General features: G+C 43.5%; 1 protein-coding gene across 1 annotated transcript; it reads right to left on the minus strand.

The window, feature by feature from the left end:
• Positions 1-9,137: 9,137 nt before the first annotated feature.
• Positions 9,138-11,857, minus strand: mcat.L (malonyl-CoA-acyl carrier protein transacylase L homeolog). Its single transcript, XM_018251862.2, has 4 exons — positions 11,200-11,857; positions 11,034-11,121; positions 10,202-10,419; positions 9,138-9,742 (listed from the first exon to the last, which is right to left on the minus strand). Exons 1-4 carry the CDS (start codon positions 11,656-11,658, stop codon positions 9,320-9,322), a joined length of 1,188 nt encoding a protein of 395 aa, XP_018107351.1. The 5' UTR covers positions 11,659-11,857; the 3' UTR covers positions 9,138-9,319.
• Positions 11,858-13,667: the final 1,810 nt, after the last annotated feature.

The raw sequence follows: 13,667 nt of genomic DNA on the forward strand, positions 1-13,667 counted from the left end.
GAGTGAGTATATGAGTATAAGTATATGAGTGAGTATATGAGTATAAGTATATGAGTGAGTATATGAGCATATCAGTATTTCAGTATACGAGTATGAGTATATGAGTATATGAGTGAGTATATGAGTGAGTATATGAGTATAAGTATATGAGTGAGTATATGAGTATAAGTATATGAGTGAGTATATGAGTATAAGTATATGAGTGAGTATATGAGTATAAGTATATGAGTGAGTATATGAGTATAAGTATATGAGTGAGTATATGAGTATATCAGTATTTCAGTATACGAGTATGAGTATATGAGTATATGAGTGAGTATATGAGTATAAGTATATGAGTGAGTATATGAGTATAAGTATATGAGTGAGTATATGAGTATAAGTATATGAGTGAGTATATGAGTATATCAGTATTTCAGTATACGAGTATGAGTATATGAGTATATGAGTGAGTATATGAGTGAGTATATGAGTATGAGTATATGAGTGAGTATATGAGTATATCAGTATTTCAGTATACGAGTATGAGTATATGAGTATATGAGTGAGTATATGAGTGAGTATATGAGTGAGTATATGAGTGAGTATGAGTATATGAGTGAGTATGAGTGAGTATATGAGTGAGTATATTAGTGAGTATATGAGTATATGAGTGAGTATGAGTATATGAGTGAGTATATGAGTATGAGTATATGAGTGAGTATATGAGTAAGTATGAGAATATGAGTAAGTATGAGTATGAGTATATGAGACCTGCCTGTGCTGTGGGGCATTTGCTGTTTGTCTCTTTGAGGGGTTTGTTTACCTGCACCACATCACATGATCTTTTATTTATATAGCGCTGACATATTCCGCGGCTCTGTACATTATACATCAGTCCCTACTGCAGAGGAGCTTACATTCTATGGTCTCTATTGCTTTCCAATTAGTCCTTGCTACAACGAGATTACAATCTAAGGTCCCTATCACATTCCCATCAGTCCCTGCCCCAGTGAGTTTACAATCTAAGATCCCTATCACATTCCCATCAGTCCCTGCCCCAGTGAGCTTACAATCTAAGATCCCTATCACATTCCCATCAGTCCCTGTCCCAGTGAACTTACAATCTAAGGTCCCTATCACATTCCCATCAGTCCTTGCTACAGTGAGCTTACAATCTAAAGTCCCTATCACATTCCCATCAGTCCTTGCTACTGTGAGCTTACAATCTAAGGTCCCTATCACATTTCCATCAGTCCCTGCCCCAGTGAGCTTACAATCTAAGGTCCCTATCACATTCCCATCAGTCCCTGCCCCAGTGAGCTTACAATCTAAGGTCCCTATCACATTCCCATCAGTCCCTGCCCCAGTGAGTTTACAATCTAAGGTCCCTATCACATTCCTATCAGTCCCTGCCCCAGTGAGCTTACAATCTAAGGTCCCTGTCCCAATGAGCTTACAATCTGACTGGTGCCAAATAGGAAGGCCTGTTCACCAGGTGAAGAGTTTTAATAAATGTTATGTCCTGACTATGAAACTGATTATATCTGATTTGTGATATTTTACCCCCAGCCTGAGCTGCTGAGGAAAGTAAATACTGTTTATATTTGGGGTGGTTGTTGGGGAGGCGGGTGTTTGAGCTGAAGCTTTGGGTTCAGTGTGGAGGAGAGGGGGGAGCTCATGATATAATGTCAGGCTGGTGGCTACGTGAGGATGCAAATGGGCACGTGGTTATTTGTTTGTCTGTCTGAGCGGCACTTTGTATCAGGAACTGGAAAAAGCGGTTGAGAAGTTCTCCCTCCTCCACCTGCCCCTGTTGCTGGGAAACGGGAAGGTGGAGTACCCCTCGCTGCTGCACATCATCCCTTTTCCACGGGGACCCCTCGCTGCTGCACCCCTCTGAGCTGTTCCTAGATCCCCCCATAGAACCTGATATCAAGGGGGGTCCGGTTACATTTTATTATATGGTCAAAACTGTCAAATTCGACTAGGGAGTTTTTTAAAAAAAATTCTAACTAGATTTTCAAGATTTCTAATACTCTGGCCCTTTAAGAACTCAAATTCGACTATTCGCCACCCAAAACCTTTCCGAATTGCTGTTGAAGTCAATGGGAGACGTCCAGGGATCAATTTGGAGGTGTTTGCAGGCCTCCTCACATTCCAGTTTTTAAGATTTAAATTGAATTCGATTCGAGTTTTCAAGTCGATCCTATTCACCCGAATTAAAAAAAAAATAGATTTTTAGAATAAATTTCGACTGGTCGAGTTTCGAGTTCATGGGAGTTTATAGGAGATTTAAAAACTCATATGGCTGAAATGACAATAAAATCCACTTGACTTGACTTCAAAATTTGACCCTTGATAGATGTGCCTCTCAGTGACTCCATCTGCTGATTGTGACATCACTCGGCCCAAATGAAAGGCTCCAACTGTCTGCTCCACTCATATAAGTCACAGAATTCAGGGCAGCAGCTGATTGGTCGGTTGTGCCCATGGCAACTGAAAAAATGGTGCCACAAACACGGCGGCTTTATACATATATGTGTTATCATCAAGCCTTTCCCTAGATCCACTGGGACTTTCTCATTCTGTGTTTGTTGTTCAGTCTGGCAACACCAACACATGTTCTTCTCATTGTACAGACAATGTCACGGCAAAGTCACCTGCACAGAAACTCTACACTCAGTGGCCCCCAAATGGAGCACAACTATGGGTGCCCCATGCACCCCAACCTGGATACCTCACATTCTGTGGAACCCACTCTCAGGTACAGCACTAGGGTATAGAATATTAGGGTGTACTGTCTAAGGGAATCAATATGGCACCTCCTCCTCCCATATGTATAAATACAAATATACAGAGAAGGAATGTTCTGGGCACACAATAAGCTATACCCTCATACTGTACTGTCTAAGGGAATCAATATGGCACCTCCTCCTCCCATATGTATAAATACAAATATACAGAGAAGGAATGTTCTGGGCACACAATAAGCTATACCCTCATACTGTACTGTCTAAGGGAATCAATATGGCACCTCCTCCCATATGTATAATTACAAATATACAGAGAAGGAATGTTCTGGGCACACAATAAGCTATACCCTCATACTGTACTGTCTAAGGGAATCAATATGGCACCTCCCTCCTCCCATATGTATAAATACAAATATACAGAGAAGGAATGTTCTGGGCACACAATAAGCTATACCCTCATACTGTACTGTCTAAGGGAATCAATATGGCACCTCCTCCTCCCATATGTATAAATACAAATATACAGAGAAGGAATGTTCTGGGCACACAATAAGCTATACCCTCATACTGTACTGTCTAAGGGAATCAATATGGCACCTCCCTCCTCCCATATGTATAAATACAAATATACAGAGAAGGAATGTTCTGGGCACACAATAAGCTATACCCTCATACTGTACTGTCTAAGGGAATCAATATGGCACCTCCTCCTCCCATATGTATAAATACAAATATACAGAGAAGGAATGTTCTGGGCACACAATAAGCTATACCCTCATACTGTACTGTCTAAGGGAATCAATATGGCACCTCCTCCTCCCATATGTATAAATACAAATATACAGAGAAGGAATGTTCTGGGCACACAATAAGCTATACCCTCATACTGTACTGTCTAAGGGAATCAATATGGCACCTCCTCCTCCCATATGTATAAATACAAATATACAGAGAAGGAATGTTCTGGGCACACAATAAGCTATACCCTCATACTGTACTGTCTAAGGGAATCAATATGGCACCTCCTCCTCCCATATGTATAAATACAAATATACAGAGAAGGAATGTTCTGGGCACACAATAAGCTATACCCTCATACTGTACTGTCTAAGGGAATCAATATGGCACCTCCTCCTCCCATATGTATAAATACAAATATACAGAGAAGGAATGTTCTGGGCACACAATAAGCTATACCCTCATACTGTACTGTCTAAGGGAATCAATATGGCACCTCCTCCTCCCATATGTATAAATACAAATATACAGAGAAGGAATGTTCTGGGCACACAATAAGCTATACCCTCATACTGTACTGTCTAAGGGAATCAATATGGCACCTCCTCCTCCCATATGTATAAATACAAATATACAGAGAAGGAATGTTCTGGGCACACAATAAGCTATACCCTCATACTGTACTGTCTAAGGGAATCAATATGGCACCTCCTCCTCCCATATGTATAAATACAAATATACAGAGAAGGAATGTTCTGGGCACACAATAAGCTATACCCTCATACTGTACTGTCTAAGGGAATCAATATGGCACCTCCTCCTCCCATATGTATAAATACAAATATACAGAGAAGGAATGTTCTGGGCACACAATAAGCTATACCCTCATACTGTACTGTCTAAGGGAATCAATATGGCACCTCCTCCTCCCATATGTATAAATACAAATATACAGAGAAGGAATGTTCTGGGCACACAATAAGCTATACCCTCATACTGTACTGTCTAAGGGAATCAATATGGCACCTCCCTCTTCCCATATGTATAAATACAAATATACAGAGAAGGAATGTTCTGGGCACACAATAAGCTATACCCTCATACTGTACTGTCTAAGGGAATCAATATGGCAGCTCCCTCCTCCCATATGTATAAATACAAATATACAGAGAAGGAATGTTCTGGGCACACAATAAGCTATACCCTCATACTGTACTGTCTAAGGGAATCAATATGGCACCTCCCTCCTCCCATATGTATAAATACAAATATACAGAGAAGGAATGTTCTGGGCACACAATAAGCTATGCCCTCATACTGTACTGTCTAAGGGAATCAATATGGCACCTCCTCCCATATGTATAAATACAAATATACAGAGAAGGAATGTTCTGGGCACACAATAAGCTATGCCCTCATATTACAATGAGTAAGTAAATCAGTGAATATTGATAATGATATTTATTTGTGTGTTTTGCAGCAGTTCTGCTGTGCTCATTGGCCACAGACTCTCAGTGATCGGAGATGAATTGAACAGAATATACGAATCTTCGTTCCAAAGTAGAATTAGCCAAATTGTCCGCACTACAATGTAAGTCTATGGGGGAGTCCCAGTGATGCCCCTTGTTTAATTCTGGGAATAGTGATGTGTGAGTTGATCTAAATCCTGTGGGATGAACCTTTGGGTCCTTCTGTTCCCGTGGGTATGGGTTGAGTTTCCTTGAGCAGCACTACTGGTGGGTATAGGATGGAGTGACAAAATATATCACTTCAGTTTTATATACAGTAATTACTGTGTATTTGCTCATTGGCTCTGCTGCTCTCACACACGTGATATTTACTGTACATAATATTCTAATTGCCCTGCACTCATTGTACCAGTCTTTATTTTCTCTCCTGCCTCATTGAGTTATACAGGGAACTCTGAGTATCACTCATGTATTATAAGGGATAATGTACCCCCTACTGTAAATGATAAGGATATTAGAAGTCACTGAGGGGTTGTTCTGTGACCATATAAAGTCACAAGGCTGCAGGCTGAGTTATACAGGGAACTCTGAGTATCACTCATGTATTATAAGGGATAATATACCCCCTACTGTAAATGATAAGGATATTAGAAGTCACTGAGGGGTTGTTCTGTGACCATATAAAGACACAAGGCTGCAGGCTGAGTTATACAGGGAACTCTGAGTATCACTCATGTATTATAAGGGATAATGTACCCCCTACTGTAAATGATAAGGATATTAGAAGTCACTGAGGGGTTGTTCTGTGACCATATAAAGACACAAGGCTGCAGGCTGAGTTATACAGGGAACTCTGAGTATCACTCATGTATTATAAGGGATAATGTACCCCCTACTGTAAATGATAAGGATATCAGAAGTCACTGAGGGGTTGTTCTGTGACCATATAAAGGCACAAGGCTGCAGGCTGAGTTATACAGGGAACTCTGAGTATCACTCATGTATTATAAGGGATAATGTACCCCCTACTGTAAATGATAAGGATATTAGAAGTCACTGAGGGGTTGTTCTGTGACCATATAAAGGCACAAGGCTGCAGGCTGAGTTATACAGGGAACTCTGAGTATCACTCATGTATTATAAGGGATAATGTACCCCCTACTGTACATGATAAGGATATTAGAAGTCACTGAGGGGTTGTTCTGTGACCATATAAAGGCACAAGGCTGCAGGCTGAGTTATACAGGGAACTCTGAGTATCACTCATGTATTATAAGGGATAATGTACCCCCTACTGTAAATGATAAGGATATCAGAAGTCACTGAGGGGTTGTTCTGTGACCATATAAAGGCACAAGGCTGCAGGCTGAGTTATACAGGGAACTCTGAGTATCACTCATGTATTATAAGGGATAATGTACCCCCTACTGTAAGTGATAAGGATATTAGACGTCACTGAGGGGTTGTTCTGTGACCATATAAAGACACAAGGCTGCAGGCTGAGTTATACAGGGAACTCTGAGTATCACTCATGTATTATAAGGGATAATGTACCCCCTACTGTAAATGATAAGGATATTAGAAGTCACTGAGGGGTTGTTCTGTGACCATATAAAGACACAAGGCTGCAGGCTGAGTTATACAGGGAACTCTGAGTATCACTCATGTATTATAAGGGATAATGTACCCCCTACTGTAAATGATAAGGATATTAGAAGTCACTGAGGGGTTGTTCTGTGACCATATAAAGGCACAAGGCTGCAGGCTGAGTTATACCCTACATACGTGACCCTACATACGTGTTCTTTGTGTGTTTGCAGGAGGGTCGGCAGGGACTGTTGGGCAGACGTAAGCGATGCTTTAAGGAGTATTAGAAATACGGCAAACCGTGTGGATGATGCTGCCTCTGGTACTGCTGGTCAGTGGACCCAGGTAAGGATACAGTTTCATTAATTGGGGTTGCTGGGAAATCTCGGGGTACCAAATAAACTGGACTAAACAAGTGACCAGAAACCATTGCCTGCTGATTGGTTGCTATGGGTTACTAGACCCAGGAAAACTTCTTTTCATTCAGGGCTAGAAACAACAACATAACAAACAGAGCACCCCTGTGGTTTATATTGTTTCTTTCTGTTCTTCCTTTGTACAGAAAATTCCAATCTTCTTGTTCTGTTGCTAGGGACAGCACCCTTGGTAACCAGATAAATTGTAAAGCTAGATTTCTAACCTCCTTTCTCTCCCTGCGCAGGGGCGTGCTGCTGAGCCCGACGGCATGTGTAGGAAACTGCTTCTTGCAGTTGGTCTGATCGCAGTCTCTGGAATCCTCGTGAAGTTTGGACTCGCCCATTAAACTCCAGGAAGCCATGGCCGGACTATGGCCGACGCTCGGTGCCCTGGTGGTGCCGTTATTTTTGTTCTCATCTTAATTGCTACTGAAATCTTTTTGTACTTCACTTTTGGTATAGTGCAGGGTCACTGTGAAGTGTTTTTTATATGATAAGTCTAAAGATATGGGTGGTTGCTAGCTGACTTCCTTCTGTTTATTGTGATTTCTACTGTTTGTTACATTATACATCGGGATTAGTCGGGGGCCCCTCTGCATTTTGCATGGAGGCTCCTTGTATGGCGGACATGCGCGAGTAAAGGAATGCAGGACGTCCTCCGCTCACTTCGACTGTTAACTGTCTGACCAATCACTGAACAATAAATCTGATAAAATCATTCAAGTTGGTCTTTCTTGGGGGGGCGGTTCCCTTTGGAGTGTTGACTTCTGGGGAATTGAGCCTACTAGGGCAGATGTATAATGAGATACAGATCATTATCCATTAGGTTTGGGGGTGCAGGAGTATAGAGGGACAGTGGGGTTCATGACTGATGTACAATATCAATATATGTGTGAGATACAGATCATTATCCCAAGGTTTGGGGGTGCAGGAGTATAGAGGGGACAGTGGGGTTCCTGACTGATGTACAATATCAATATATGTGTGAGATACAGATCATTATCCCAAGGTTTGGGGGTGCAGGAGTATAGAGGGACAGTGGGGTTCCTGACTGATGTACAATATCAATATATGTGTGAGATACAGATCATTATCCCAAGGTTTGGGGGTGCAGGAGTATAGAGGGGACAGTGGGGTTCCTGACTGATGTACAATATCAATATATGTGTGAGATACAGATCATTATCCCAAGGTTTGGGGGTGCAGGAGTATAGAGGGACAGTGGGGTTCCTGACTGATGTACAATATCAATATATGTGTGAGATACAGATCATTATCCCCAAGGTTTGGGGGTGCAGGAGTATAGAGGGACAGGTGGGGTCATGATTGATGTACAATATCAATATATGTGTGAGATACAGATCATTATCCCAAGGTTTGGGGGTGCAGGAGTATAGAGGGACAGTGGGGTTCCTGACTGATGTACAATATCAATATATGTGTGAGATACAGATAATTTTCCCAAGGTTTGGGGGTGCAGGAGTATAGAAGGACAGTGGGGGTCATGATTGATGTACAATATCAATATATGTGTGAGATACAGATCATTATCCCAAGGTTTGGGGGTACAGGAGTATAGAGGGACAGTAGGGTTCCTGACTGATGTACAATATCAATATATGTGTGAGATACAGATCATTGTCCCAAGGTTTGGGGGTGCAGGAGTAAAGAGGGACAGTGGGGTTCCTGACTGATGTACAATATCAATATACTGTATGTGTGAGATACAGATCATTATCCCAAGGTTTGGGGGTGCAGGAGTATAGAGGGTCAGTGGGGTTCCTGACTGATGTACAATATCAATATATGTGTGAGATACAGATCATTATCCCAAGGTTTGGGGGTGCAGGAGTATAGAGGGGACAGTGGGGTTCCTGACTGATGTACAATATCAATATATGTGTGAGATACAGATCATTATCCCAAGGTTTGGGGGTGCAGGAGTATAGAGGGACAGTGGGGTTCCTGACTGATGTACAATATCAATATATGTGTGAGATACAGATCATTATCCCAAGGTTTGGGGGTGCATGAGTATAGAGGGACAGTGGGGTTCCTGACTGATGTACAATATCAATATATGTGTGAGATACAGATCATTATCCCAAGGTTTGGGGGTGCAGGAGTATAGAGAGGTTAATGGGGTTCCTGACTGATGTACAATGAATGAATGAATGACAGAGGAACAGTCATTATATGAAACAGTATTTAAAACAATATTCTGATTATACAAACAATGTAGACACACAATGAAGTAGAAGAAAAGTCCATTGGTTTCTCTTTACTCAATAAAACCATATTCCTGAGAATATAAGCTAAATGCACTGTGTGTATATATATATATCTATATATATATATATAGATATATATATAATTAGGTTTGTCCCGACTCCTGTTCTTCAAAAACATCAATGTCTCTGTAGAAGTGCCACGCCTTCAAGTTGCACTTTTTTAAGACAGATCCCAGCTGCTTCCCGGGACCCGCTTCGAAGGTATACGGGAAATCGGTTCCCTTTTTCCTTTCGTAAATAGCGTGCATCGTCTGCTCCCACTTGACGGGCGACACCACCTGTTTGGTCAGGAGCTGGTGGATGTTGGACGCCCGTTTGTAGCGCTTGCCGTCCACGTTGCAGAAGACGGGCACGTACGGCTGCTTGAAGTTCAAGTTCTTTAAGACTTTACACAAAGGCTCCCTGGCCGGCTCCATTAATCTCGTGTGAAAGGCGCCGCTCACGGGGAGCAGTTTGGTGCGCAGGAAACGGTATTTCCGAGAATTTGATTGTAAATATTTCAGGGCCTGGATCGAGTGTTGGAAAGTAAATGTGTTATTTTCTAATGCAGCTTTATGCATGTATGTGCAGAACGATCCAGCTCAGGGGGGGGGGCACATGTGTATGACGAAACATGGTCACACACACACTAGGGGCTATTTTTAGAGTGGGTAAAAAAAAATCTGAACCAAGGGGAGCCCCCAACACGGGTGACCATGTTTCGACATACACATTTGTCCACTGATAGGTGCCCTTTAAGCTGTAGCGCTGACACATGCACAACGTATAAGCACAAGGGGCCCCAAACATACAAAATAGGATTTGCAGCATATTGAAAGGTCCAGCATCTCTACATGTGTGTGTGGATATACTTTAGTGTTCATACGTATTACTTTTTACTATATATGACACATAACCAGCATCTTGTTCAGATCCGGGGTTCCCCAATGTATCCTGGCTCAGAATGAATTCATACGGACACTCACCTCTACATGTCCTGCAATCACCCGCCCATCTGGGAACAGGTAGTTTGCCACTTCACACACGGGATCCTGCAGGCCAAGGGAGCGGCAGTGCTCTCGGGCTTCTGCGCAAGCAGCGTTGTACTTGGTCTGGGGATGCCCAATCACTGACAGCATTCCGCTTGGCACCAATTCAGATGCCTCCTGCATGGACTCTGCCCGAACCTTCACTGCGTACAGAGCTAGAATGGAAGAAACAGAGGGAACACTGAAATAAAGGGGCTGAACCTTAGCCACTGGAAGCTAGGAAATAGCAGCAAGGAACATAAACAACATGGAGCCAGAACACTGGCACACACAACAACAACAACATGGAGCCAGGCATACAGAACAACAACATTGGGCTGGGAGAACACGGGGTCGGGAGACTGGCACACAGAATAACAACATGTAACCGGGCACACAGAATAACAACACGGAGCAGGGAGACTGGCAAACAGAATAACAACATGGAGTCGGGCACAAAAAAAACCAACATGGAGCCGGGCACACAGAATAACAACACGGAGCAGGGAGACTGGCACACAGAATAACAACATGGAGTCGGGCACACGGAATAACAACACGGAGCAGGGAGACTGGCACACAGAATAACAACATGGAGTCGGGCACACAGAATAACAACACGGAGTCGGGCACACGGAATAACAACATGGAGCCGGGCAGACACAATAACAACACGGAGCAGAGGACGGGGTAGAACAGGAGTCCACACAAAGGAAAATTCCAAGCTGTGAGTGTTAATAAACCAGTTGATATGTGTGCAGACGCCATGCTCCAGACAAACTCCTCCAACCTTCAGTGAAGTCCAAAGCTCCAGCAAACACAAGAGCTGCAAACTCCCCGACACTGAATCCAGCAACAGCCACGCACGACTCCACGGCCTGGAGAGAAAGAGAACAGTTAGTGGAATGGACAAATAACAGGGAGTGGGCCGGGCAGCACCAGAGAGGGGCACTTACCTCAGGATTCTCTTGGCTCAGTTTCTCGGTGGCTGCCAGGGAGGTGACAAAGATGGCGGGTTGGCAATGCACCGTCTTGTTGAGGGTCTCCTGGGGGCCCCGCAGGCACAGCTCCAGCAGATCATATCCCAGCAGCCTGTGCGCAACGTCAAACATTTCCCTGACATTGGGGAACTTGAGGAGACCTTTGGCCATTCCCACCTGCTGACTGCCCTGCCCAGGGAACAGCACAATGCTGCTTGATTTAGGGGCTCTCCTGGGGCCTCTGGGTGGGACTCCCCCCTCCTCTGTGACTTCCACTTCCGCCTCCTCCAGCAGCTTCTGGATATCACCCCCAGACACCCCCCTGTGCCCCAGTCCTAGGAGCTTCTCGTCAGCCACAGTCACAGTCTGCCCATAGCACTGGCCTCTCCTCACAGGGACAACAAGGAACTTCCTGTACAGGGACAAGGGACCCATTCCGGATTATAGAGCTCCTTCCTCCCAGGTTACATGTAGGGGCTCCTGAATTGAGAAAATGACAACTATAGGGAAACTTGCCTTTCACATAAACTTTCCTCACATGAACTTCCGGTTCCCTGTCTATTGCGTCCCGCTTGTATCCGCTCCGCCCGAAACCAGCACTGCGCGGACAAACGTTCCGGGCCCCCATTTAGTTTCAGTCCCGCCCCTTAACGAATTGGGCCAATCAGTTAATACCCTGGGAAGCGCTTGACTCCCGCCTTGGTGATTTAGCCAATGAAATGTATTTCTGACTCTCTGAGCCGCGTCCCTTTCAAATCTGCAAACATTGAGAGCGAGTGGGACAAAGACAGGTGTGTGTGTGTGAGGGAAACTTGTGTGTCACGTAATCTTGTGTGTGTGAGGTAAACTCGTGTGTGTGTGGTAAACTCGTGTGTGTGAGGTAATCTTGTGTGTGTGTGTGTGGTAAACTTGTGTGTGTGAGGTAAACTCGTGTGTGTGAGGTAAACTTGTGTGTGAGGTAATCTTGTGTGTGTGAGGTAATCTTGTGTGTGTGAGGTAAACTTGTGTGTGTGAGGTAAACTCGTGTGTGTGAGGTAATCTTGTGTGTGTGAGGTAAACTTGTGTGTGAGGTAATCTTGTGTGTGTGAGTAATCTTGTGTGTGAGGTAAACTTGTGTGTGAGGTAATCTTGTGTGTGTGTGAGGTAAACTTGTGTGTGTGAGGTAAACTTGTGTGTGAGGTAATCTGTGTGTGAGGTAATCTTGTGTGTGTGAGGTAAACTTGTGTGTGTGAGGTAAACTTGTGTGTGAGGTAATCTTGTGTGTGTGAGGTAAACTTGTGTGTGTGAGGTAAACTTGTGTGAGAGGTAATCTTGTGTGTGTGAGGTAAATTTGTGTGTGAGGTAATCTTGTGTGTGTGAGGTAATCTTGTGTGTGTGAGGTAAACTTGTGTGTGAGGTAATCTTGTGTGTGTGAGGTAATCTTGTGTGTGTGAGGTAATCTTGTGTGTGTGAGGTAAATTTGTGTGTGAGGTAATCTTGTGTGTGTGAGGTAAACTTGTGTGTGAGGTAATCTTGTGTGTGTGAGGTAAACTTGTGTGTGAGGTAATCTTGTGTGTGTGTGAGGGTAAACTTGTGTGTGTGAGGTAAACTTGTGTGTGAGGTAATCTTGTGTGTGTGAGGTAAACTTGTGTGTGTGAGGTAAACTTGTGTGTGAGGTAATCTTGTGTGTGAGGTAATTCTTGTGTGTGAGGTAATCTTGGTGTGTGAGGTAATCTTGTGTGTGTGGTAAACTTGTGTGTGTGAGGTAATCTTGTGTGTTGTGAGGTAAACTTGTGTGTGTGTGAGGTAAACTTGTGTGTGTGTGAGGTAATCTTGTGTGTGTGAGGTAATCTTGTGTGTGTGAGGTAAACTTGTGTGTGAGGTAATCTTGTGTGTGTGAGGTAAACTTGTGTGTGTGAGGTAAACTTGTGTGTGAGGTAATCTTGTGTGTGTGTGTGAGGTAAACTTGTGTGTGTGAGGTAAACTTGTGTGTGTGTGAGGTAATCTTGTTGCTGAGGTAATCTTGTGTGTGTGAGGTAAACTTGTGTGTGAGGTAATCTTGTGTGTGTGAGGTAATCTTGTGTGTGTGAGGTAAACTTGTGTGTGAGGTAATCTTGTGTGTGTGTGAGGTAAACTTGTGTGTGTGAGGTAAACTTGTGTGTGAGGTGTGTGTGAGGTAAATTGTGTGTCTAAACTGTGTGTGTGTGAGGTAATCTTGGCTGTGTGTGAGGTAACTTGTGTGTGAGAAATCTTGTGTGTGTGTGAGGTAAACTTGTTGTGTGTGAGGCTTGTGTGTGGTAAATCTTGTGTGTGAGGTAAAACGTGTGTGTGAGGTAAACTTGTGCGTGTGAGGTAAACTTGTGTGTGTGAGGTATTTGTGTGTGTGGTGAGGTAAACTTGTGGTGTGTGTGTGTGAGGTAATCTTGTGTGTGTGAGGTAATTCTGTGTATGTTGTGTGTGTGAGG

The sequence above is a fragment of the Xenopus laevis genome, chromosome 3L, assembly GCF_017654675.1.
Source record: "Xenopus laevis strain J_2021 chromosome 3L, Xenopus_laevis_v10.1, whole genome shotgun sequence".
In the NCBI taxonomy this organism is placed as follows: Eukaryota; Metazoa; Chordata; class Amphibia; order Anura; family Pipidae; genus Xenopus; species Xenopus laevis.

What these genes read in the sequence shown, in the direction of transcription:
- mcat.L (XM_018251862.2), bottom strand. Translation starts at nt 11,658, where the DNA reads ATGGGTCCCTTGTCCCTGTACAGGAAGTTCCTTGTTGTCCCTGTGAGG. An exon ending in TGAGCCAAGAGAATCCTGAG is followed by an intron (nt 11,122 to 11,199) that starts GTAAGTGCCCCT and finishes CTTTCTCTCCAG; the next exon opens with GCCGTGGAGTCGTGCGTGGC. An exon ending in TGATTGCAGGACATGTAGAG is followed by an intron (nt 9,743 to 10,201) that starts GTGAGTGTCCGT and finishes CACTCGATCCAG; the next exon opens with GCCCTGAAATATTTACAATC.